We start from the raw sequence: 26042 nt of genomic DNA on the forward strand, positions 1-26042 counted from the left end.
TAGACAAGGATCAATACACATAATGTATCCATTGCCAAATTGCCACCGAATCCACGGGACCGGCGCACCTCCCGCAGGCAAGCCGCCAAAGGCTGCCTGACTGCCGCCCTCACAGGGACCTCCAGGGTGGCCCCCGTGGCTTGCCATCCCGGGCACGCACTTGGATAGGAACTCACATGCCTCTCCTTTTTCACTAGGGTTTGAGGATTGCAGCTTGTCCTCCACTGTGTTCACTGGACTAACGTCCAGTTCCTGTGCTTTGCTTTCTCTCCAGGGGCTGTGAGCAGTGTGTGTGTGATAGAGGTGGGAATTTTGGTGATACTTGTATGATGCCAATACACACCTCAGTTTTCCTCTGTGATTGGTATTGCTATGATTAGAACGAGCAGGAGATATGAGGTGTTTTGTCACGTAGCTGTCATGGGGTGATATGAATGGGCCATTAAGGAGAGGCTGGGACCAACCTACATCAGTGGAATACCTGACAAAGACAGGGGAATAATTGTCACCTGTGTATCTCAGCTTGGCTCAGTGAAGCGTCATAGACTTATGTTTTTGGAAGCAGGAAGAACTGGGCTCGCAGATGCAGGGAGCTCTACCAGAGTGAAGACAAATGGACAGGCACAGTGAAAGGAAAACAAACTGTTTTCTACAGCAGCCTGGCTCAAGGGCATTGGCCAGTGTGGACTATATTGTCTTCTTCACTTCCCTGTGCTAATTTAAGGACTTTCCAGTTCTGTGTTTTCAGTTGACTAATGAACCCTGCTATGTTTTAAAAGTCTGCCCAGTGTCACAGCAAAAACTTGCTCTGTGCATTGACTGAGGAACCGTCACTGAACAGGAGTGTCGTTCAGCTGGACCTGCTGGCAGAGCTCACAGGTTGAAGTAGGAGTGTTGAAGCCAGAGGCTCAGTGTCAGGTGTTGAAGCTAAGTGGCCTGTCCTTGTGGAAGAGTGGGAGCCCTTGGGGGTCTAGCACACGCAAGGGGCAGCTCCCAAGGACTGTTTAAAAGCCAGGGCATTGCACAGATCCTATGGATCCATGACAGTGCCAGAGGTTAAGCCTTCTGGGGAAAAGATATAAAACAAGAAAAGAATCTAAATGCGTATTTACCATCAGCCCCTCATCAGTCCTCATGGAAATCCCTGATCAGTTCCAAAGTGTATTAAAACCTTCCTCTAAGGCTCACCTCTTGGTTATCAGGTCATGTCAGTTTTGTTAGAGGTTTTCCCTTCACCCTCCCACTTCCCTGGCTCTTGTCATGCAGACAGGAAGCAGCAACAGACCAGAAGTCTGAAGCGCAGACAATGCCATGTTTATTGGGGTTAGTTTCCAAGGAAGCATATTCCGAAGCCCTTCACACCAGTTGGGCTTATCTCGATATATGGATACAGTCTGTTCCCCAGTGTTCCCTTCCCAGCTCTGATGCTGCAGAGTGTTTATCCCGTGTCCCCCTTCCCAGCTCTGATGCAGCTGAGCCTTGCCTGTGTTCCCGTTTCCCCCCCACACCTTAACAAACATGATTCCAATTTCCCTTCCCCCTCCTGTTGGACCCTGTTTATATAGTAATATTCTCAGCTATACCTTAACCAATCATTTTACTGAAATTTAACGAACCAATTCTAACATATTGTAACATAATTCTCTAACCAATTATATCCCACCACCCTAATTAACTTACAACTAGCAAAATTAATTATACAGCAGACAGAAACAATTAGAGAACCAGACAGATTAACAGTAGAAAAATGGTGGCCATAAAGATAGAACAATACAGAAATGTGGCTTTCACAACCACAACCATTGATAAGGGATTTCTTGCCAGACCGGATGCTGTCAAACTAAGTTTTCTTTAACCGTCTTAAGATCTGTTTCTTTATCTGGTGGAGATGGCACTATCAGGACAGGATTGACTTCCTAACAGCCCAATAGCACCTTATTTCAGTGTGACTGGTTTGGGATGTGAGGATGTGACCCTTTGCTTCCCAGCTTATGGCATCTCTTGCTGCTTAGCCAAACTCCTTAGCCTAAGAACAAGGCCTCAGACTATCCTAGTGAGAGAAGGCCCAGACACAGGTGGACTGAGATTTTGATTCTTTGTTTTATACCCCTGTAACTAGCTAAGTTATAAAAATACACCTAAGTTCTTAAACTATAGACTTTACAGGCAGGCCTGAATATCTCTGTTCTAACAGTGGGGTCTATCCCTTCCCCCATTCTGTGTCTGTCTTGTGTATTCAGATTGTAAATTCTTCAGGGCATGGCCCAGCTACTATTCTGGGTTTGTACTTCTCCTAGCACAATGGAGACCCACTGTTAGTGGGTCCTTAGGCACTAAGGTAATTCATATGATTTAGAATCATAGAACTTAAGATCAGAAGGGACCATTATGATCATCTAGTCTGACCTCCCGCAAGATGCAGGCCACAAAAGCTGACCCACCCACTCCTGAAATAATTCTCTCCCTTGACTCAGCTGTTGAAGTCCCCCAATCCTGATTTAAAGACTTCAAGTAGCAGATAATCCTCCAGCAAGCGACCCCTGCCCCATGCTGCGGAGGAAGGCGAAAAACCTCCAGGGCCACTGCCAATCTATCCTGGAGGAAAATTCCTTCCTGACCCCAAATATGGCGATCAGCTGAACCCCGAGCATGCGGGCAAGACTCTCCAGCCAGACACTTAGGAAAAAGACTTTCAATATCCCAACATTGACCCTCGGTACTAATTACCAGTGGTGGCACGTTATTGACCTATTGACTAAATCACATTATCCTATCAAACCATTCCCTCCATAAACTTATCAAGCTTAATCTTAAAGCCAGAGAGGTCCTTCGCCCCCACTGTTTCCCTCGGGAGGCTGTTCCAGAATTTCACTCCCCTGATGGTTAGAAACCTTCGTCTAATTGCAAGCCTAAACTTCCCGACTGCCAATTTATATCCATTTGTTCTCGTGTCCACATTAGCACTGAGCTGAAATAATTCCTCTCCCTCCCTGGTATTTATCCCTCTGATATATTTAAAGAGAGCAATCATATCTCCTCTCAACCTTCTTTTGGTTAAGGAAAACAAACCGAGCTCCTCAAGTCTCCTTTCATACGACAGGCTTTCCATTCCTCGGATCATTCTAGTGGCCCTTCTTTGTACCCGTTCCAGTTTGAATTCATCCTTCTTAAACATGGGAGACCAAAACTGCACAAAGTACTCCAAATGAGGTCTCACCAATGCCTTGTATAACAGGACTAGCACCTCCTTCTCTCTACTAGAAATACCTCGCCTAATGCATCCCAAGACCGCATTAGCTTTTTTAACTGCCACATCACATTGCCGACTCATAGTCCTCCTGCGATCAACCAGGACTCCGAGGTCCTTCTCCTCTTCCGTTACTTCCAACTGGTGCATCCCCAGCTTATAACTAAAATTCCTGTTAGTCATCCCTAAATGCATAACCTTACACTTCTCATTATTGAATTTCATCCTATTACTAATACTCCAATTTACAAGGTCATCCAAATCTCCCTGGAGGATATCCCAATCCTTCTCCGAATTGGCAATACCTCCCAACTTCGTGTCATCCGCAAACTTTATCAGCTCACTCCTACTTTTGGTTCCGAGGTCAGTGATAAATAGATTGAATAAGATCGGACCCAAAACCTAACCTTGAGGAACTCCACTGGTAACCTCCCTCCAACCCGACAGATCACCTTTCAATACGACCTGCTGCAGTCTCCCTTTTAACCAGTTCCTTATCCACCTCTGGATTTTCATTTCGATCCCCATCTTTTCCAATTTAACCAGTAATTCCTCATGCGGTACCGTATCAAACGCCTTACTGACATCAAGATATATTAGATCCACCGCATTTCCCTTGTCTAAAAAATCTGTTCCTTTCTCAAAGAAGGAGATCAGGTTGGTTTGGCACGATCTACCTTTCGTAAAACCATGTTGTAATTTGTCCCAATTGTCATTGACCTCTAGGTCTGTAACAGCAACAAAGAATCCTGTGGCACCTTATAGACTAACAGACGTTCTGCAGCATGAGCTTTCGTGGGTGAATACCCACTTCTTCAGATGCAAGAGAAGTGGGTATTCACCCACGAAAGCTCATGCTGCAGAACGTCTGTTAGTCTATAAGGTGCCACAGGATTCTTTGTTGCTTTTACAGATCCAGACTAACACGGCTACCCCTCTGATACTAGGTCTGTAACTACTCTCTCCTTTAATATTTTTTCCATGACTTTACATACTACAGATGTTAAACTAACAGGCCTGTAGTTACCCGGGTCACTTTTTTTCCCCTTCTTGAAAATAGGAACTATATTAGCTAATCTCCAGTCAAACGGTACAACCCCCGAGTTTAGAGATTCGTTAAAAATTATCGCTAACGGGCTTGCAATTTCACTCGCCAATTTCTAATAATCATAATAACACTCCTGCCACTTGGAGCCAAGGAAGCTGGCCTTGGGATGTTACTGCTTAAAAATGAGCTGGGGTTAAAACCATGGACTATTCCTTGTGACAAGTATCCCACAAATTCCACTGATGTCCCTTGTTTTCTTTGCCTGCAGTAGGGTTTCCAGTTTCCAAACCTGATGTGATCTCGCAGCTGGAACGAGGGGAAGAGCCGTGGGTCCCAGACCCCCAGGGCTCTGAGAAAGAAGTGCTTCCAAGAGCTGCCTGCACAGGTGAGGAATTGGTTAAACCAACTCAAAAACTGTCTGTGAATGCAGGAATCATTTGGGATGCCGTACAAAGACCTTGTGAGCTCTCCAAGTTCAAGATTGTACCCTGCAGATGTGGAATCATTATGGCAGATGTCACTCATGGCTTCCCTCCTATTCTGACTGACAACTGGCAGCAGGTCCCTCCCCGATCTCACTTTCCCCTGAGTGTTCTCATGAGATGCAGACCAAAACTGATCCCTTCCTCTCTCCTCTGGGGAAGGGTTTGGGGAAAATCAGCTCCTGATAGGTTTGATCTCTCCTGCACATATTTTGGTTTGTTCCTCCCTTTTTCCATTCCTCTCACTGATATTTCCTTTCTCTCAGGTGCAGAGAGTGACCTGTGTCTGGATTCTCTCTGTCTCCCATCAGGTGATGGGAAGGTGAGTGAGAATGAGGAGGAGAAACCCCAGCAGGAAGATGCTGAGAAAGTAGAAACACCTAGGATGTTATCAGGAAGATCCAAAGGGAACGATTCCAGGAGTTGTGCACTCCCAGAAAAAGCAAAAGCCTGTGAGACTCTGCACAGGCCAGAGGAGAACTTCAGTAGCCACTCAGACCTTATTACACGTGAGAGAATCAACTTCGAAGAGACACACTACATGTGCCATGAGTGTGGGAAAAGCTTCAATCGAAGCTCAATCCTTATCACACATCAGAGAATCCACACTGGAGAGAAACCGTACACATGCTCTGAGTGCGAGAAAAGCTTCAATCGGCGCTCAAACCTTATTAGACATCAGAAAATCCATACAGGAGAAATGCCCTACACATGCTCTGACTGTGGGAAAAGCTTCCATCTGAGCTCAACCCTTCTCGCACATGGTAGAATCCACACAGGAGAGAAACCCTACTCCTGCTCTGAGTGCGGGAAACGCTTCCATCGGAGCTCAAACCTTGTCGCACATCAGAGAATCCACACTGGTGAGAAACCTTATGAATGCTCTGAGTGCAGGAAACGCTTCAAGCAGAGCTCACACCTTATCAGACATAGGAGAATCCACACAGGGGAGACGCCCTACACATGCTCTGAGTGTGGGAAAAGCTTCAATCAGAGCTCTGCCCTGAATAGACATCAGAGAATCCACACAGGCGAGGTGCCTTACACATGCTCTGAGTGCGGTAAAAGCTTCGGTTACAGCTCAGTCCTTATTAGACATCTGAAAATCCACAAACGCCTTGACTAGGACTGACCAAAGATTTTTTTTTAATCACATTTGTTAATTCTGTCATCGTGATCTTTGCACCATCTTCACCGTGGTGTCTCGGCTCCCCCAGATGAGTTTCCTGCTTCTGCCTTGTGTAACTCACCCTTCTTTGGGGTCAGTCCTGTGATCTTCTCTATCAACTCCTTTGCCTTTGAATTGAAGGAGTGTGTGTCCCTCCAGCCAGGAATGTTCATCAGCTCCAGGTGACGTTATTGATAGAATCTGGGACCATATAGAACATGGTTGTAACCAAGGTCCTGTAGTGGCACCAAATCTTATGTAAAGGGGGTCATATAAGGTGTCTAAGACCAGGTTATGGGTTGCTGGTTATGATTATACTGTCTGTATACATGTCATTTTTTAGTTGAAGTTATGAATATTGGCTCTATCCTGTCTGTATTTCAAACTTGTGCTATGCTTCTGGGTGACTCCCCAGACAAGTTGGTGTTAGCTCTGCCTAGCCTGCTTGATGTCCCATTAAGGACCGTCAGCTATACAATTGACCCATGGAGAGAAGGCAAATACGCCTTGTAACTCAGCAAAGTATGCAGGGACTTCCCCATGTGACTCCAGACTCCATTTTGCTGTAATTTTCCACAGTAAGGACAAAGAGGTTCTTACACCTGGAAAAGAGACTATAAAAGGCTGATGCCTCATCTCCATCTTGTTTTCAATCCTGCTTCTTACCTCTGGAGGGACTTTGCTACAAACTGAAGCTCTGCACAAAGGACTGATGACCCATCCCAGCGGGGATGTTCTCCAGAGACTTGATTTGAACCTGCAGTTTACTCCGTCACTGCTACAAGCCTGAACTAAGAACTTTGCCATTACTGCATGTAATTGATTCCATTTAACCAATTCTAACTCTCAGTTCTATCTTTTTTTTCCTTTTATGAATAAACCTTTAGATTTTAGATTCTAAAGGATTGGCAACAGCATGATTTGTGGGTTAGATCTGATTTGTATATTGACCTGGGTCTGGGGCTTGATTCTTTGGGATCGAGAGAACCGTTTTCTTTTATTGGGGTGTTGGTTTTCATAACCATTCATCCCCAGGACGAGTGGCAGTGGTGGTGATACCGGGAGACTGGAGTGTCTAAGGGAATTGCTTGTGTGACTCGTGGTTAGCCAGTGGTGTGAAACCAAAGTCCTCTTTGGCTGGCTAGTTTGCTTTGCCTTACAGGTGGAAAAACCCCAGCCCAGGGCTGTAACTGTCCTGTTTAAGCAATTGGTCCTGAACTGGCACTCTCAGTTGGGTCCCGCCAGGACCGCATCGTCACACCCAACAAGCTACACTGAGGCAAAAACTACCTGTGCCTTCCATCCACTAGGTTCTGTACATGGCATTGGCTGCTCAAGTTAGTCATCTTGGTGTAAAAAGACAATTAGAGTTGTAGAGCAGATGCAGCCCAGGTGCAGGGGTTGGCATTAGCTTCCCCCGTGACCTGACCTAAACTCCATCACTTTCCCTGGTCTAAACAAACCCTGAGCATCACGGTTATATTGTTCCCCCATTTCACAGCAATTGTTAGTCATCGAGTTCCCCCTTTAGGAACCAATTGTTTCATTCTCAGTTGCTCTGATGTTGGTTCAGGTTGTGCTGGGGAGCAGATATTTTTACTACCATTTTTCTCACTAAAAATATATTGAACTATAACACAGGGCAGGAACAAGGCAGGGATAGGGGAAAATGTCATTTCTCCTCTATAACAGCAGAAGAACATAGGGAATCCCTCTGATTTACCCTGATTCCTCATCACCATCCCAATCCCCCTTTTGTTCAGCTTCTTAGGCCTATATTTTTTCTAAAGGGCTGGGAAGAGGATTCACTCGTAAATAACTTATAACTAAGCAAAGTACCCATGCATTTGCCTACCAAAGCCATTGTGGCCCAGGCCCTGCAGGAGGTTGTTCCTGAAGAGATCTCCTTCCTAATCAGCTGCATGTTGCCTATTATTTGGGAAATGCAATCCCTATCTAGGTAGAGATGGGAAAATGGAAGTGACATTTCTCTTCAGCTCACCCCTGGGAGATGCTGCAAATGTGTAGAAAATGAAATCCATGTTGAATGTGATATAGCTGCAGAAAGATACCTATTTTTAATAGAGACCTGACATTTGTTGTCTTACAGGGATTCTAAGCCACACCTGAATTTAGTCCCTAATTTAAATCTGTGCCACCAAATTAAAGAAATAAAAAGGCATAGTGGGGGGAGTTGTACCTCACTGTCACTACTGATCTGTTGTGCAGTTGGTGAAGAATTCTACGCCAGAGAAGTATAAAATTACTCCAAGGAAGATCAAAGATTTCACAAGAGCTCAGGTAGAAATTGCAGGTACTAGTGGTTGATTGTCACCCCCAAGATGGAAGCTGTGGCCCAGGTAAACTATTTTTAGAACCCTGCTCCCTAGTTAAGTGGCATTGGTCACACTCCTGAAGGACCCCATGATTAAATTGGGCACAACTGTCTTTTACCATTTGGATCCAAAGTTTCATGAAGCACAGAGAGAAACAGCTGATTCCTTCAGAGCCATTCCGCGCCTACGGGTCCCAATCTGGCTGCCTTGTTGGATAAGAAGCACTTCCATGCTGGGCAAACAATGGTAGCCAATGAGGGAATGTATCAGATGCGAAGCTCAGACTACAGGATACTTGAATGCTGAGTCCCGAGGCTGTGGTTTAGTCCAGGCCTGCACAACTCGTAAAGCGGCGAGGGCAATATTACTCCAAATAAAATACCTGAGGGCTGAAAATCCCACTGAACCTCTCCCCCCCCCCCAGCACTGCCCAGCCCCTCCAAAACACAACTCCCCCAGCACCGCCCACCCTGCAAAAACAACGCCCCCAGCGCTGCCCAGGCCCCCCGAAACAATCCCCCCCCAAGTGCCGCCTGCCCCGTGGAAACAAACCCTCCTTCCCCAGCACTGCCCTGCCAAAACAGCGGTAATGAACCTTGCTAATATGTTATAGGGGGCCCCTAAGGTAGTATAATTAAGGTAAAAGGAAAATGTCTTTTTGCTAGAAGTAGAATAAGATCTCCCCCCCACTTGGTAATCAGTTGCCCTGTGGAGTGAATGAGGTGGGACTGAGGAAGGCAGCACCTCCAGACAGCTGCAACCCTTGGAGAGGGGCTGGGAACCAGACCAGATCAGCAGAACAGGTCAGCCACTGACTCACCACTCATCTCCTCAGCCCCCACCCCGCTCACCTCCTCAACCCTCCCCTGCCGCCAGCTCACCCGCCCACTTGCCTCAGCCCCCACCCCCACGGCTCACCTGCCTGCCCACTCGCCTCCTCACCTCTCCTCCCCACCGCCAGCTCAACTGCCCCCGTCAATGCCCGCCCGCTCGCCTCCTCAGCCCCACGGCTCACCTGCCCCCCGCTCACCTCCGTTCCCCCTCCTGGCTCGCATATTCACCCCCGCCACTGCCCGCCCGCTCGCCTCCTCAGCCTCCCACCCCCTGGCCAGTGATGAGCTGCCAAAATCTTAACAACCAGTTCCCTCCTCACCCCACATGGGGGTTGTGGCCCACTCCTGCCCCATCCAACCCCCACATTCCTGACACCCCGGGACCCCACCCCATCTACCCTCCTTCGCTGTCCCCTGACTGCCCCCTGCCGCCCCATCCAACCCCTCCTCCAACCCCTGGGACCCTTGCCCCATCCAACCACCCCTTCTCCCTGTCCCCTGACGGCCCCTGGAACCCCTGCCCTTGACGGTTCGCGTGGGAAGCCTGGGAGGGCTGAGAAGCAAATGGTGGCTTCGTGCTCAGGCCCAGGGAGGCAGACGGAAGGTAGGTGAGCTGGGGTGGGGAGCGGTTCCCCAATGCCCCCCCCCCCGGGTTATCTGCTGCGGTGCGGACAGGCCCTCTGCCCCAGCTCACCTCGTCTCCGTCTCTACCTTGCTGGGCCTGAGTGCGAAGCCGCCACACGGCTTCTCTTCCCTCCAAGGCTTCCTGCGCGAACAGCTGATTAGCAGGGGGAGGGGGGAAAGCGAGGCGGGGCATTCAGGGGAGGAGGTGGAGTGGAGGTGAACTGGGGCCAGCCGCCGGCTCACCTGCCCCCCCGCCACTGGCTGCCCGCTCGCTTCCTCAGCCCCCCACCCTCACCTTCTATTGTGTTATACAGGAGGCCTGTGATATGCAGGGGGTCAGATTAGATGCTCTAATGGTCTCTTCTGGCCATAAAGTCGACTCATTTCTGAAAAACTGAGTGTAGCATTGGGAGCAGCGTCTGATGTTTCCCTGTCTAGCCGGCTTGCTGCCTAGAACGAACGCTCCTTGAGTGGGGTGACCACAGGGAGTAGCTCAAACCTCCAAAGTGCCTGGCCAGGGGCAGGACATTGGCACAGCAAGGGAGGGGTGTGGCAGTGACATCACAAAGGCCTTTGGCAGGACCTCAGCCTATTGGTCCAAGGGGGTGGGGAGGTGGTGACCTCACAGAGAGATGCTGACATCAGCCAGGCAGGACAGGGGCGAGGGGCCAGGGAAACCTCAGAGACCCCTGTGGCTTTGCTCCAGCAAGTCTCCTTCTCCAGGTCTCTCTTTGAGGACTGAGAGAGTATTCGGGTTCACGGACGTGAGCGCCAGGAGGAACCTCTTTTGAGTTTTCTCCTTCCCTTTCAGTGATTTTACTAGAAAACAGCCGTCCCTGTTTAGAAGGTAAGAGCCTCCTGGAGGTTTGAAACCTGTTCAGTCTGATCCATCTGGTGACAGGCCCCTATGTAGTCACTGTGGGCTCCGAGTGTGGGCCTGGTGGGGCAGTGCCATTGGTGCCATAGCATACCTGGTACTGAACCGCAGAGACATTTTTCATTTTGATCACACACCCCTACATGACTGTACGCATTGCCATACACAGCTCCCTCAGTCCCCGGGTTTTCTTATTGAGCTGTACACCCATGTGGGTTTACCAGTGTCCACAGTGAGCAGAACTTTCATAGTGATCAAGGAAACTCCCCACAGATTTATCTCCTTCCTCATTCAGACCCTCTCTAGCCATGTCTCCAGTACCCCCCATGTCACCAGTCACGGCATGTGGTCCTAGTCTCAGCTCAGAGTTCTAAAGCCAGCAGATACCTGCTCAGTTCTGACAGATCCCCCCCTCAGCCCCCATCCTGCCATGTGAGCCAGCCACCTGCAAACACCATCTTGCCAAAGTCAGGACTTAGCCCTTGGGAATCTGAAGCCACCAGCCTCTCTCCCTCTGCTCCCATCTACATGCTAGTCTGCTACCTGGTCACCACCACCTCTCCCCATACTTGTTTCCTTTCCACTTTGGACATGCTCCCACCCAGCTGGAAGCTCCCTCTGCCAGCCTGACCTGCTCCCTCTTTCCCTGCTCCCCTTGACATTCCTGTCCTACTGGTGACCTCTGTTCCTTGAGGTGAACTCCAGTGTCTTTAGCTGCTCTAGCTTAATGGCCCCAGTAGTCACAGAGCCACTTGTAGCTTCTCTGGCTACAGCCATGGGGCCAGTTCCCAGAGGCCAGCCTTAGCCAGCTGCAGCTACTAGCCGCAGGAGGGGTGGCAATGCCAGGGCTGAGCCTGCTTGAACCTTGCAACGGCAGCACTAGGGACTCTAAATCCTCAGCGCTGGCCCTAGGCAGCTGCAGACTCTGGAGTTAGGCACTTCCCTCCTCTAGGCCATGGCTTTAAATACCTGAGATTCCCATCACCTGCAGCAGAGGCCACCAATTCCCACACCCCCCTCAGCCAGCACCTAGTCGTGCAGAAAGTGCAGCCTGAGTGATTTTGGAGGCTGGGGTGCCAGGAGGTTCCCGTCCCTGAGCAGCAGCCCTGCAACAAGCGCACGTGCTTCCCAGTTGGGACATTAGCCGTTACTGACAAGCTTTGTCTGTGTTCTTTTTTTGATCTCATTGTTAGGTGTGAGAAGTATGAACTGTTCAATAGGTTCAATGAGTTGGTTAATAAGATGTTTATGAAGTAAATCACTGGCTTTAAAATAAGATCCAATCTGGAGCATATGAACTATTGACCCCTGGACTCCATCTCTGAGAGGGGACTTGTTTACCATCAGGGGACAGGCTCAAACCAGTCCAAACCGGTTTTTCCCGCCAAAACCAGCCCTCAGCGTTCCATCTCCTCAGCACTTTTCCCGCCACAGAAGTGATATAAGGACGTGCTCAGCGCCTGCGCGGGGCCGCCCCCCCCCCAGCGACGGCCCCTCCACGGTCGGGTCTTCCCAGCGCCCCCGAGCCGGAGAGTGACGAGCCCCCTCGGTCCCGCCGTGAGACTGAGGAACAGGAGGCCTGTCACCGCCATTCCTGCCGTCCTGCATCCCTGGTGTCCAGCCTCCCACGGAGCCCCCGGGGAGTGAGAGACCCCGGGGGGGGGGCACTGGGGCTGGGCAGGAAAGTGACTCTGCCCCGGGGAACCTGGGAGAAGCCTCAGAGCTGCCTCAGCCCCAGTGGGATTTGGGGGGCAGAGACTGGGGCCTGGTGGGGAATCCTGTGGTGTGGGGAGATGGGGGTGTCAGGCAGGAGGAGAAGCTGGAGTTGTAGGGGAAGGTCAGTGGGACGCGGGTGGGGGTTGAACTGTCTCTGGGCAGCCAGGAAATTCCCGGGGGGGGGAGTGGCGGGCGGGCGAAGGGGGAAGGGGGGTTAATTGGATCCTTCCCCTGTTTGTGCCACTTGCCTCTCGCCCCCGATACAAATTCTCTCTAGTTCTGCCCCTTTTCTCTCTCAGTATCTCACACGGGGCTATAAAATCTGGGGCGATTCCCCCCTTTCCCCTCCAATGATCAGCTCTCCCGTCTCCCCCGATTTCCCCCGTTCTCCCCATGAGTCTCAAACGTCAGTTTAAAATCTTCTCTAGTGAGGGACATTTTCCCACCCATTGTATCTGCAGCGATTTGTCCTTGTTTAGGTGGGAAATTGTTGCCCTGAGTCATTCCCCAGCACATGGCTGCCCCTGGAGTGGGGGTGGGGTGGCTCAGTGGTTGGAGCACTGGCCTGCTAAACCCAGGGCTGGGAGCTGACTCCTTGCGGGGGCCATTTGGGGATTTAGTTGGGGATTGGCCCTGCTTTGAGCAGGGGGTTGGGCTAGACACCTCCTGAGGTCCCTTCCAGCCCTGATATTCTAGGAGGTGCCGGGTCTCTGCCAGGGCAGGGCAGGGGGCAGGGGGAGCTGGAGCCGGGTCGCTTGGAGGGGCTCTGGCTGGGAAGGTGCAATTCCTCCTCCCGGCCGCCGGGGGCGCTGCGCTGCAGGAGCCACGTGAGCTGCCCCTGGCCCTGCTGCTCCTGCTCTTTGGAGCTCTGGCCCTGGGGCTCCTGCTGCTGCCTGGTGGGTGCCCGGCTGCCTCCTGCTGCTCCCAGCCCCGTGTGAGTGTCTGCGCCTCCCCGCCCAGAGCCCCTGCCTGCAGCCCCCACCACAGCCAGCCCCTGTCACCAGCCCCAGCCCCTGTCTGCACCCCTGCCCTGCCACCCATTGCACCCCTGCCCTGCCCCAGCCCCTGTCTGCACCCCTGCCCTGCCACCAGCCCCCGTCTGCACCCCTGCCCTGCCCCCATTGCACCCCTGCCCCAGCCCCTGTCTGCACCCCTGCCCTGCCACCCATTGCACCCCTGCCCTGCCACCCCCTGTCTGCACCCCTGCCCTGCCCCCAGCCCCTGCCCTGCCCCTGCCCTGCCACCCCATTGCACCCCTGCCCTGCCACCCCCATTGCACCCCTGCCCTGCCCCAGCCCCTGTCTGCACCCTTTGCCCTGCCACCCCCATTGCACCCCTGCCCTGCCCCCAGCCCCTGTCTGCACCCCTGCCCTGCCCCCTGCCCTGCCACCCCCATTGCACCCCCTGCCCTGCCCCAGCCCCTGTCTGCACCCCTGCCCTGCCCCCAGCCCCATTTTATTGGGACAGTCTCAATTTTGGGGTCTTTTTCTTATATAGGATCCTATTACCCCATCTGCACCCCCTGCCCTGCCACCCCCATTGCACCCACCGCCCGCAGCCCCTGCCTACAGCCACCTCCTGCTCCCAGCTGCTCCCCCTGTGTCAGTGTCTGCACCCCCCCGCTCCTCCCTGCCCACAGCTGGCCCCTGCCACCGTCCCCCACCCGCAGCCTCTGCCACCCCCGCCTCCAGCCAGCCCCTGTCTGCACCCCCTGGCCAGAGCCAGCCCCTGCCATCCGTCCTGCCACAGCCCCTGCCCACAGCCCCTGCCACCCCCCCAACCCCTGCCACAGCCCCTTTCCCCGCCACAGCCGGTCAGCACCACCAGCCCACAGCCAGCCCCTGTTGCAGCCCGCCCGTGTCTCACTCCCTGCCTCCAGCTAGCCCGGCCCCACGCCCCTGTCTGCAGCCAGCCCCATGGCCACTGGTGCCCTGCAATTCCCTGGGCAGTAACCCTGCACACCTGCTTCAATGAGGGGGGCAGGGAGCAGCTGGGACCCACACATGTGCACACCCAAGGGTGACCAGACAGCAAGTGTGAAAAATCAGGGCAGAGGGTGAGGGGTAATAGGATCCTATATAAGAAAAAGACCCCAAAATTGAGACTGTCCCAATAAAATTGGGACATCTGGTCACCCTAGCACACCCCAGGGAATGGCGGGGACCCACACCTGGGAAATGGAGCTCATTTCTAGTTCAGGCCCATCTTTGTAAAAAAGAACTGTAGGTCGGGTTAACATACATCTGTATTTTCTCAGAGATGTCAGGCTTTTAGGTTCTTAAATCGCTGTCTGGGTGGTAAATGTTAAAAATTCCTCCCGGGAAAATACGGACGTATGGTAACCCTATTGGTACAAAAAATCCATACTGTGGCACATCCCTTAAATCAGAACTTTTTATAGGGAACCGGTTGTTAAGATTTTAGCAGCTCATCACTGGAAGGGAGGCGCACGTGTCCCCCGTGGGGACTGCCCAGACCCCCATTTCCCAATTCCAGTTGTTGCCCCCTAACTACCAACACAGTTGCCCCCAACCATTAGTTGCCAGTCACCTGTCCATCCCCACTGCTGCCCCTTCCTTTATCCAGGGACCTTTCAGCTCCCGTCCCCTCCCTTTGAATCAGCTCCTCAAAGGGCTCCCTGCTGCCCATGGGAATGGTGGGGGTGGGGGAACCATTACTTTGTGTTTATGTATTGGACAGTCGTATAAAATCCAGTCCAACAGTCCCCCTTTTCCACTAGTTCGTTAACAGCAATATAAAATCCCCTCAGATCTTGGTGTTTTTCTCTCATGTTATCAAATACGCAGTTTGTGACACATTTTCTGTGCAAATCTCAAAGATTCATATAAAATAACCTAAACGTTTGCCCCACTGCTCTCTAGTTTTCTGTTTCTAATTGAATATGCCCTGAGATTTCCCCCTGTCTCTCTAATTATAAAATACCAAGAAAATCTCAGATTTACACCTTTTCTCAGCTTCTTGAAACTGGATATAAAATGTTTGCAAATGGTGCCCATTTCCTCTTTATTCATTTATCAAATATTGATGTGAAACACTCAGATTTTGCCTCCTATCGACAACTGATATAAAATCCCTCTGATTTTCCACTTTCCTCTCTATAATTTGCAAAATGGATCCAAAATCTCTCAGATTTCCACCCTTTCTCTTTCATTTCTGAACATTGCTCTCAAAGCTCAGGTTTTGCCTTTTTCTATGTCATTATCAAATATCAGTTAAAAATCCTCTCGGGTTTGGGGCTGTTCCCCGTGTTTCTAAATCCCAGCAACTTCTTCCTTCGAGGGAACCTGTTGCCCTGAGTCCTTCTCCATCCTGGAGGTCGCAGGGGCTTAAATTGCCCAGAGATCATCTTTCCTGTCTCCTTTGTGAATCATTTGTTCCCTCCTTTATCTCTGTTAAAATGTTTGCTGAAGAAAGAGACTAGCCAGATATTTAATACACATCAAAGCCAGAGGCCTCCCCCTGTTTGGGGATCAGTGGTTCCCAGCTGGTAACTGGAGAGTTGGCTGGACCCTTTTCTTTTCTCCAGCTGGCATGGGATGAAGAGGTCACTCTGAGTGCAGTGTGGGTCCAGAAGTATCCCAAACCCCATGACAAATGGCCTCTGTGAGGGGCTGCTTCCCGCAGTGCTAAGATGCAGCCACCTCTGGGGTGGATCCAGGGTGGCCATTATTTGCTAGTGACAGGGCATGGAAATTTCTTATCTATTTTGTCCCTCCAGGCCTTCCATTCTCCTGTTCAAGAGACATCCCCCGGGGCTCCCTCTGCCTGTGTGACTGGCCAGCAGGGGGCGGTGGTCACTTTCTATCCACTTCTCAGGCACTGTGAGGTAACAGTGTTGTGGGGTGGGGCTGTGTGGGGAGGTAGCAGCTGAAGGGGGATTGTGGCGGGGGAGGCCTCTGGGTGGCTGGGCAGGGGGTACCCTAGTGAGGTTGGTGGGTTCTGGAGATTTGGGGTTTCAGGGGGTGGTTGTGATGTGCCCAGCCCTGAGGCTGTGGGTCCTGGAGGTGGGTATCGCTGGGGGCCTGGTGGCTGCAGAACAGCCGGGGTGGGCGTCTCTTGGGGAGGCGGGACAGGGGGTTAGAGGGAGCCTGGTGCTGTGCCAGGGGCTCTGTCTGGGCTTCCCCCGCAGACTCCTGGGATCGCTGCCGTGCCCAGTGCACAGAGTGTGTGTGGGAGAATCCCCGGTGCTAGGCCGGGGGGTGCCCCTGTAAAGCATCAGGGGATCCCGCAGGGGGGAGGAGGGGGTGCCAGGCAAAGGGCAGGGCAGATCCTGCTGGAGGGCAGGGGGGGAGGGGTCCTAGGCAGGCAGTGAGGGACTGAGTTCCCAGTGGGGGTCCATTTTGGGGGGTCTCTGGCTTCTGGGGTCTCTTGGGGTGAGGGGGAAAACCCTTTGGGATTCCCAACCTGGCAGTGACGGTCTGGTGGGGGTTCTCTGGCCGGTGAGGCTCTGAGGGGTATCTGAGGTCTCTGGCTATGGACTCTGGGGGCTGGGTCCCAGGGAGTATCTGGGGGGCGGGGGCTGACTGGGGCTCTGGGGGCCGCTCCCGACCTCGCTTCTTCTCCCTAATTAGCTTATGCCAGAATCCTGGCTCCAAGCACTGCCTGACATTCCCTGGCCAGGCCCAGTCACTGTGAGGTGAAATCACAGATTTTTGCTCTTCTCCCCTCTTGAAAACTGCAGGAACTTCCAGTTCCATTGTCCTAGATTGTCCAGTCCTTGTACTGGATCTGGGGGTGAGGGAGGTGGGAAGGGGGTCAGCACTGCCGCACAATGGTCTCTTCCACAGCGTTCTGGACTCATTCTTTCTGAACTCTGGTTTCATTGAGACCATTGTTAATCCAGAGTCACTGTATGGAAAGACAAGGAGTGACTCCAGATGGACAGTGGGGCAAATGAGATTACCAATTCTCCCTGTGAGGAGGGGCTCTCATTAGCTGCTCTCCTCAGAGAGCTAAAGGAGGGAAGCTGCTCAAACGCTCTGTCCCTCTCTGCTCAGGATACTGGGGTTCAGCTTCCTGGGTCAGACGCTGCAGCCTCTGTTGTGATCGGGGAGACCAGGCTTAGCAGCTGCTGCTCCCCCAGTGGGGTTCTGTGCTGGGAAGTGACCTGAATTAAAGTTGCTTCTCTGCCTGGCCCAGGGGATGACTTTCTCCAGCTGGTCCTAGCCTCCTAGGGCAGCCCTGGGCCCTGTTAATACTAAATTCTGAGCCAAGTCTCCAGGTAACTGAAAGACCTCAGGGAAAGTCTTCGGGTCTGGCAAGAAAGTGACTCTGCACAAACAGCCCCTCCCTATTTCTCCTCCCATTAGCAATTGCCAGGAGAAAATCCAGCCCTGGGAGAGCAAAGCCCCCAGGAATGGGACTTTCCCAGCCAGAGGGGCAGGGAGAGAGGACAGGGGAAGGAGAGACTGAAAGGGTCAGTGGGAGAAATGAGGGGGGAGAGATTTCCACCCAGACACATGTATTGCTGCATCCCTGGGCAGAACCACTTTCCAGTGAACAAAACAAGGATCAGACAAAGGAAAAGCCAGTTCCTGACTCCATATTCCCCCTGCTGGGGTGTGGCTGCCGTGGGGTCAGTGTCCGAGGGAATCCCCCACAGTGACTCCTTTGGTTCTGCTCTTTTCGAGCCTTGTGTTCACAGACTTTGTTAGGGGTGAGGGGAGGAGAAGGAGGTTAAAAATGTGTCTGGGCTTAGCATGGCGGAGGGCCAGGTCTACATTGTTATAAACAGACTGAGCATTTCCCTGCATGGCAGAATCTAGGGTGTCTGTGTGCAGGGAAGGGGCCTGGAGGAATTCTGATGTGAAGTTAACTAAAACCGGTTCTGAAACGCCCACAACTGCCCTTCTCCCCCAGACAGGCTGCAGAATGGCGTCCATGTTTTCCTCCAGCTCATCCCAGCCTGGCGTGGGACAGGGAAGAGAAATGGCTGCAGTGGAGCCAACTCAGGTAGAGATTATCGGGGGGTTGCTGGTGGGTTCCTGCTGGAGGAGAGGGAGAGCAAATACACCGGAGATGGGAAGGTTTGCACAGTCTGGTTTGGAGGTTGGAGCGGGGCAGGAAATTCACAGCGTGGGGAAAGGAGGAGGCCAGGGTGTGGCAAACCTGCTGGGAGTTATTTAATAAGTGCCCTAGATTCTAGGAACAGACCCAGGAGGTTGGGAGGCGGAAATGCCCTAATTTGTGAAGAAAGAAAATAGCCCACCTACATGGAGCTAGCCAAACTGACCAGACTCCCAGTGCTGGAGCCTGAGCTCACTAACCAGTGGCTGCTGTGAGCTATGAAGGGGGCACCCAGGTTTATTGGAGCTGCCTCTCCCTTCATATCCCGCTCCTCAGAATGGGGAGGTTATTGGGCTTCCCACCAGGGAGCTCTCCCTGGACCCTGCTAGGGGCTCCATCTCCTGTATCAGTCAGTGGCTAGTAGGTGTGTGATGGATCTGCTGGGAGAGACAAGGGGCTCTCTCTTCGTCCCCTCACCCTGGAATTTGCTGGATACTCTGAGCGGGGTGGGGGTTGGACTCTGTTGAGTGGGATCCACCCAGAGCGTCCATTTGATTGGCTCCTCTCTGCCACAAATAGTGGAGCTGTGAGTGGGGAAAGAGGTCCTGAGTGTTGGATTCTTGCTCTTTCAGGGGCCGGTGACCTTCGAGGAGGTGGCTGTGCATTTCACCAGGGAAGAGTGGGCTCTGCTGGACCCCGCTCAGAGAGCCCTCTACTGGGATGTCATGCAGGAGAACTATGAGACTGTGACCTCGCTGGGTAAGGGTTCCTGTCCCCTCGGATCTTGGAAGGGGAAATGAAGAGAAAAGGTTCATGCCAGCCCCATGATGCCACCTCTACTCTGTCCTGTTTCAGCATCACCCCAATATGCCAGTGACACACACACACTACCAGAGACCCTCCCCTGCTGCAGAATACTTTGGGAACAGAGCACAGGAGCCGTATCGCACAGTGTCAAATATCTCCTGTTTGCTCAAGTGAAACTGGGGGTTAGGTCTGGCATAACTGTTCTATACCCCTAATCATTTTTGTTGCCCTTTTCTGAACCTTTTCCAATTCCAATATATCTTTTTTTGAGATGGGGCGACAACATCTTCATGCAGTATTCAAGATGTGAGTGTATCATGGATTTATTTGCTGTTTTTACAAATATGATATATGATATATTCTGTCGTATCTATCCCTTTCTTAATTATTTCCAACATTGCTTGCATCATATTTTGCAATATATTCCAAATAAGGTAATTAACGTGCAACATATGTGTCGTTGTTTGGGGTTTTAAGCTTTAAAAGGCTTGTGTGATTTTTAGCTCAGGGGACAGTATTCCAATAGCTGTCGCCCCCTGCGCACTTTTAACTAAGAAAAGAGCCTCAGGCTGAGCTGATTCAAAATCAATCGTGTGGTTGTTTTCCACAACAGCTTCAAGAGGTCCCTGTGATGGAATGTAAATGTCTTCTTCACACCTTCCCCCTACAGGAGACTGGCTGTTTGACCAGCTGTTTGCCTTGCTGTCTCTGAGGAACTGGTCTGTGGGTGTTCCCCAGAATTGTAACATTTTCAGTAATCTCATACTGTACAATCTCATAACTTTACATACAGTGTTACTACACATTTTAACAGGAGGATAATATTCAGTAGATTATGCGTTTTTAAATGATACCTCACAAGCCATACTGCGTACAAAATTGATCATAATTTTCTAGAAGAGTGAACACAGGGGTATAGACTTACACAGTGTCTGTGGGTGTGTTCCCAGCAGATATGTGGGTATTTCAATCCCTCATAAGCACAGTGCTTGGCATCTTCAAGGACCTGGGGAACTGGTCCTGGGAATTCACTGGTTTACCAGGTGTGACACTGTATGGAATTGTGAGACACTTTGATATTAATAATAAAATAATAATATAATCTGATAAAATTGCAATGAATCGTGCTAGATATGCCATGTAAGGTATCAGTGAAAATGTTATGATTTGCCAAGTATGATAATTTTGTTTCAATGTTTGTATCACCTTTGTATTGTGAGTTATAGATATGTAGGGTATATCTGTATTTCCAGATTTGTGCAGTGTTTCTGGGTGACATCCCCAGACATATTGGCATCAACACTGCCTAGCCTGTTTGATGGCCCATTCAGGGTCATTATCTGTACAATGAGCCCATGGAACTCCAAGGCTTTTCCATGCCATGTGCTTTGAAGCTTGTGTTTGGGACACAGGAAGTACAGGCCACATGGCAAAAGGAATGTAAAGGGCAGCTGCATCATCTCCATTTTGTCTTCAATCCCCCTTCCTACCTCTGGAGCAACTTCTCTACAAACTGAACCCTGGAACAAAGGACTGAATGACCCATCCAAGCTATGGATGTGTTCCAGACGGACTTTCAAGCCAGCAACTCACCAATACTGCTAAGAACCTGATATATCCATTTTGGAATGTATCTGACTGCGTTCCCATTTAACTTCTTTCTGTCTTTCTTTCGTTTAAACCTTTAGTTTAGATGCTAAAGGATTGTCTGGAAGGATGGAATTTTGGGTAATATCCAAACCTATACTGACCTGGTGATGTGGCTGTGACCCTTTGGGGTCAGAGGAACACTTTGTTTATGTGAGCAGAGTTTTTAAATAACCTCTCACTGTACTGGACCTCGCTGCTGATTAGGAGCCAGAGAACTGGGATGGAATAAAGGGGGCCGTGTGATTTCTTTTTTCAGCTTCTCAATAACCCATGTTGGGGATAAGAAGCACAGTTGGTGACTGGTTGGTGAGTTTAACTTCTGTGTTAACCAGCAGTTTTGGGAGCATCTGGTCTCCCTTTTTCAGCCTGCCCTGATCTTGGCATTTTCAGTGAGAACTGCCCCTGGCCCACCAGGTCACACTAAGCACTGAAGTTAAATGAATAGAATGTTTTTTTATGACCAAGTCTTATGAAATCAACTGAACTCCTTTGTTTTCTTTCATCTGAGCAGGGTTTCTAGTTTTCCAACTTGATGTGATCTCCCAGCTGGAACAAGGGGAAGAGCCATGGGTCCCAGACCTCCAGCGGTCAGAGGAAAGAGAGATCCTGAGATCTTCCTGCACAGGTGAGGAAACATTAAACCACCTCAGAATCTGTAAGTGCCTGAAGGAAACATCTGGGATGCCCTACAAAGCTCTTGGGGAGGTCTCTCAGTTCATTATTATCCCTAGCAGGGGTTGTATCCTCAGGGTAAATATAGCTCATGGCTTCCTATAGATCCTAGCAGACACCAGGCAGTAGCTTCCTCCCTTCCCCCTGCGTATTTGGATGGGATGTGAAGGCTGAATTCATCCCCCTCCTCTCTCCTATTTTGGGGAAGAGTTTGGGGGAGTTCAGCTCCTGATTTTTATTTGACCTGTCCTCAGCACTTGTTTTTGTTTGGTCTTCCCCTTTCCATCCCTGTTTGAGGTTTCTGTCTCTATCACAGCAGGTGATGCAATGGCATGTGAGAAAGAGGAGCAGAATTCGCAGGTTGAAAATGTTGAGCCAGTGGGTAAAAACAGAGCATTATCTCAAAGATGGAAAAGGAATGTGTCCAGGAGTCCTGAGCAGGGAAAATCCTGGGAGATTCAGCACAGACCAAAAATAGATCAAGGAAACCAGCCAGGGAAGAAAGTGGATAAATTTATTTCTTGTTGGGGAACTCAGAAGCTCCTCATGGAAACCACAACACAGCAGGATATCCTCAGGCGAAAGAGAAAAAATACATGCACTGAGTGTGGGAAATGCTTCACTAGCAGCTCAGACCTTTCCCAACATCAGAGAATCCACACAGGGGACAGACCCTATGAATGCACTGAGTGCGGGAAAACCTTCAATCGCAGTTCGCACCTTATTAGGCATCAAACAATCCACGGAGGAGAGAGGCCCTATGAATGCCGTGAGTGTGGGAAATGCTTCACTAGCAGCTCAAACCTTAGATTGAATTTCCCCTTGTTCCTCAACTGTTGCTACAGCTCTAGTACCCATCAATCCAAAGACTGAGAGAAATGGAGAGTTCCAACCATTGTCCTTTTAGTATCTTATTGTTCCTCTCTCTGTTTTTTGTGCTGGCCTTTCTATTCTGTCATTTTCTGCCTTTGTTTAGTTGGTAACAGTTGGTTTCCATCACTCACGTTTGTTTGTTTAAATCTCTATCCGTTGTTAAATAAATTTTTTGCTTGTTCGATAACTGTACTCAGGTGCTGTGTGAAATACAGTAGCAATGGTCCACAGTAAAACTAGTAACCTGGGATACTTGGGGAAGAGAGGATCTGGGATTTCACCAAGTATCTGGTGATCCGGGCTGGACCCCAGAGGGGGACACATTGAAGGAACTCAAGGGTTAAGGTGGCTGCTGTAGCTCAGAGGAGGGTCCTTGAGTTCCAGCAAGCTGGTGAGTTTGGTCACTAACATCCAGCTGCCAAATGCAAAACTCCCTCTTCCTTGTGGCAGGTGGCAACAAGGAGACTCACAGCCCTCAGCACCCTGAGAAGGGTCACAATGTGTCTCTATGTTGATCCACCTGTCAAATCCACACAGGGAAAGCTCCCGATAGCACAAAACTCTGCCCTATGAAATCATGGAACATGTGCTCTTTGCTCTGTGAAAGCATGTAAAGAATCCAAGCGCTGGAGGACAGGGTTTGGGTCCAGAGCGACCTAGACAAATTGGAGGATTGGGCCAAAAGAAATCTGAGGAGGTTCAACAAGGAGAAGTGCAGAGTCCTGCTCTTAGGACGGAAGAATCCCAGGCACTGCCACAGACTGGAGACTGACGGAGTGAGGGGGGATTTGATAGCAGCCTTCAAGTACCTGAAAGAGCAGCAGTGTGGGCTTTCTCCTGGCCACTTTTGCTGGGCTGGGCAGGCGTCCTGGAGGCCTTTCTAGAAGAGCATTGGGAACTGAGTTAGAAAAACCAATGTGAAAACCAGAACCTCAGGTTTAGACTCATTTATTTATAATATTAAATCTTCAATTCTAGTGTCACAGTCAATACAATTTCTTCAGCCTGATAGTTGCCCAAAGAGAAACTTAACTTCTCTCCAAAGGGAGTGGAGAGAAAACACTTTTCAGAGTCCAAGAGAGACAAGGTGGTGAGGGTAAGAGGACCAACCTCTGTTGGTGAAAGAGACAAGCTGTGGAGCTAACCCCACACACTTCTTCAGTTCTGTGTAGCCTGGAAGGTCGTCTCTTCCATAACCAGCAGTTAGAACATAAGAACAGCCACACTGAGTCAGACCAGTTCATCTAGCCCACTCTCCCGATGCCCCAGAGGACCCCTGGGACCAGCATGGATACAACACCACCACAAACAAGGTTAAAAGTCAATGCACAGGGCAGAAGCATCTTGTGTTTCATTCCTTAGGTCCTAGTCCCATCATGTGGCCATTTCCTTTTCTTCCTTTCTGTTAAAAGCTTTGGTGTTTTGCACAGAAACATTATTTCCCCAGGAGAGACCCAGGAGTGGGGGCTGCATTCCTGTGCCAAACAGTCACTGGAAGGGGGCAGACAAAGGCCTTTAGGACGAGGCATCCGTCACTGTCAAAAGATCATCTCCCTCCTGCAGGTCACTGGCAGCCTGAATTTGTTCCTTATCCTCCCAGAGTCTGGGGGCTGGAATCAGCACTACCCAGCCCCTCCATATGTACCAGAAACAAACACAAACCTGGTCTTTAAAACAAGCTGTCCCCTTCCTTCTCAGGGAAGATTTTTCTGTGATTGAAGTTAAGCTTCAGTTCCCCTCTCCTAGGGGCGGGAAAGATGTGGGGCCAGCTCCCAATGAGCTCTGTTTTCACCTTTGTCCCCTTTCAGTCACTCTGGGATGGTAACTCTGCTCCCAGCTGTCAGGCAGCTTCCAGCCCAACCACCCTGCTCACTACCTCCATGGTCATATGTCACCCCATTGCCAGCACACAGAGCCTGCAGGAAAGCTACTCCTGCCAGATGCATTGGTGTTATAGTGGTGTGCGTAGGTGTCTTCCAAGCAGTTGATCTGGGTTTGATTCCCAGCCAATGCAATAATGGCTTTTTTCTTCTGTTGTTTCCTTGTCTGGAAGTGGTTTAATTTCACTCACATTGTGTTACAATCACATTATCTATAGAATGAGACAATAAATGTGTCGAAGTCCAGCAGGTCATTCAGGATGGAGGCACACAAGGGGCTGGAATGTGTCATCTGAGAAAGACAGAACCCTTGGAAACCTGCATCTCCCATCCCCTGGCCTTGTGGGTTATGATTCCAGCTGCGTGAGTTGTTGGTAGGATGTTCCCGCATGATGGGGAAATAAAGTTTTGAGTCAGTTTTTGCTCCTTCAGGTTCCTTTGCTGTTACAGTTATAATGACATGAACAAAAGGGAGGCAAAATAAACATAAACCCCAAATTGCAATACAGGTGGGGAAAGGGAAGATCATGGTTAAGCCAAACACGTCAAAATAAAAATTAATACAAAAAAGGGGAGGGGGAAGAGATCAGGTATGTGGAGATCCCCTTGATATTTCAACGCACATTGTTAGAATCAAAGTTCAGACTTGACACTGGAAAACCTGCAGCTACCTGTCTCTCTGAACACCTGTGATGAGCAAGATGGAGCTGGGACACCTGTTCTGCTTCAATCATTTATTGTCTCTCCTTCTTCTCCCCCCAATTCCTCGTCTCCAATGTCTCTGCCTTTCTCCTCTTGCTCCCTCTCCCCTGCCCTTTCCAGGAACTCACAGTCTACAGCATTTAGGAAAAGCCAGAGCTCCCATGTTCTGCACATGAGCCTGTGTCAGAGGATGTGGGACCCAGGTCAGAACCAGTCACCAGAACAATATGACCCTTTATGGGCGACTTCTCTGCCTGCTCTGCAATTTACATCCCCCCCCCCCCCGCAAACAGGGTGGGGTACAGCTCTGACTGAGAGGCCCCACAGGAGAAACTTCAGCCCAAAGACAAATTTGTGTGAAATGCTGAGAAGTGAAGAGCCCCCTTCCCCTCCCCCAAATCCCCAGAACTCTAGTGTCACCCCCATGACACCAGCACAGGGAACCCAGTGAGGTGGGGTTACAGAATACAAGGGGGGAGGGAGCAGGGGAGAGAGGTGACAGGGAGTCTCTCTCTTTCCTTCTCTCTTGGCCTTCCTCATTATCGATCAAATAAATCAAAACGCCTCCACCTGCAAGTGGATTTAGCCCAGGACCCTCAGAGTCAGCAGCTGTTACGCCCCCACTGAGCTCTCTGGTCAGGTGTCCTAGCGCTGGAAGCCTCCTGTTTAGATCCTAAAATAGCGTTTTTGCACCAGGGGGGGCTGAAATTTTGGACCGGACATTGTAGCTCCACCGTTATTTTACTGAATTGCTTCAAAACAGCAAGTCAAGAAAGTCTCCTAGGTGCCAGGCTCTCTGCCAAGGAAACAGCTGCCCCTGCTCTGCAGGAGTCTGTGCGTTCCACACAGCAACGTACACACCTGCTCCGCACTGAAGGGGGGTCAGACAGTGACAGGGTTGGTAACACAAATACTTCAGACTATTAACTCCAGGTCCCTTCCTTTCTTTAACCCAGGATGTGCCAGTCACCTGGTAACCATGGTGTTATCTTCACCTTAAAATACTGCTCAGTACATTTTCAGCGAGCCCTCCACCCCCTGCCTTCCCTGCAGCCACCCCCTGTCTCCAGCCAGCCCTGCATGCCCCGGCTCCAGCCAAC

At 50.6% G+C, this 26042-nt stretch overlaps 1 protein-coding gene across 1 annotated transcript in view; it reads left to right on the plus strand.

Moving 5' to 3' along the window:
- Positions 1-5318: 5318 nt before the first annotated feature.
- Positions 5319-26042, plus strand: part of LOC120381835 (zinc finger protein 850-like) — a 77557-nt gene continuing 56833 nt past the window's right edge. Inside the window, exon 1 of the mRNA XM_039499988.1 lies at positions 5319-5813. Within this exon, the coding sequence (XP_039355922.1) occupies positions 5319-5813 (495 nt within the window). The remainder of the gene's footprint in view (positions 5814-26042) is intronic.

This window comes from Mauremys reevesii, linkage group 14, assembly GCF_016161935.1.
Source record: "Mauremys reevesii isolate NIE-2019 linkage group 14, ASM1616193v1, whole genome shotgun sequence".
In the NCBI taxonomy this organism is placed as follows: Eukaryota; Metazoa; Chordata; order Testudines; family Geoemydidae; genus Mauremys; species Mauremys reevesii.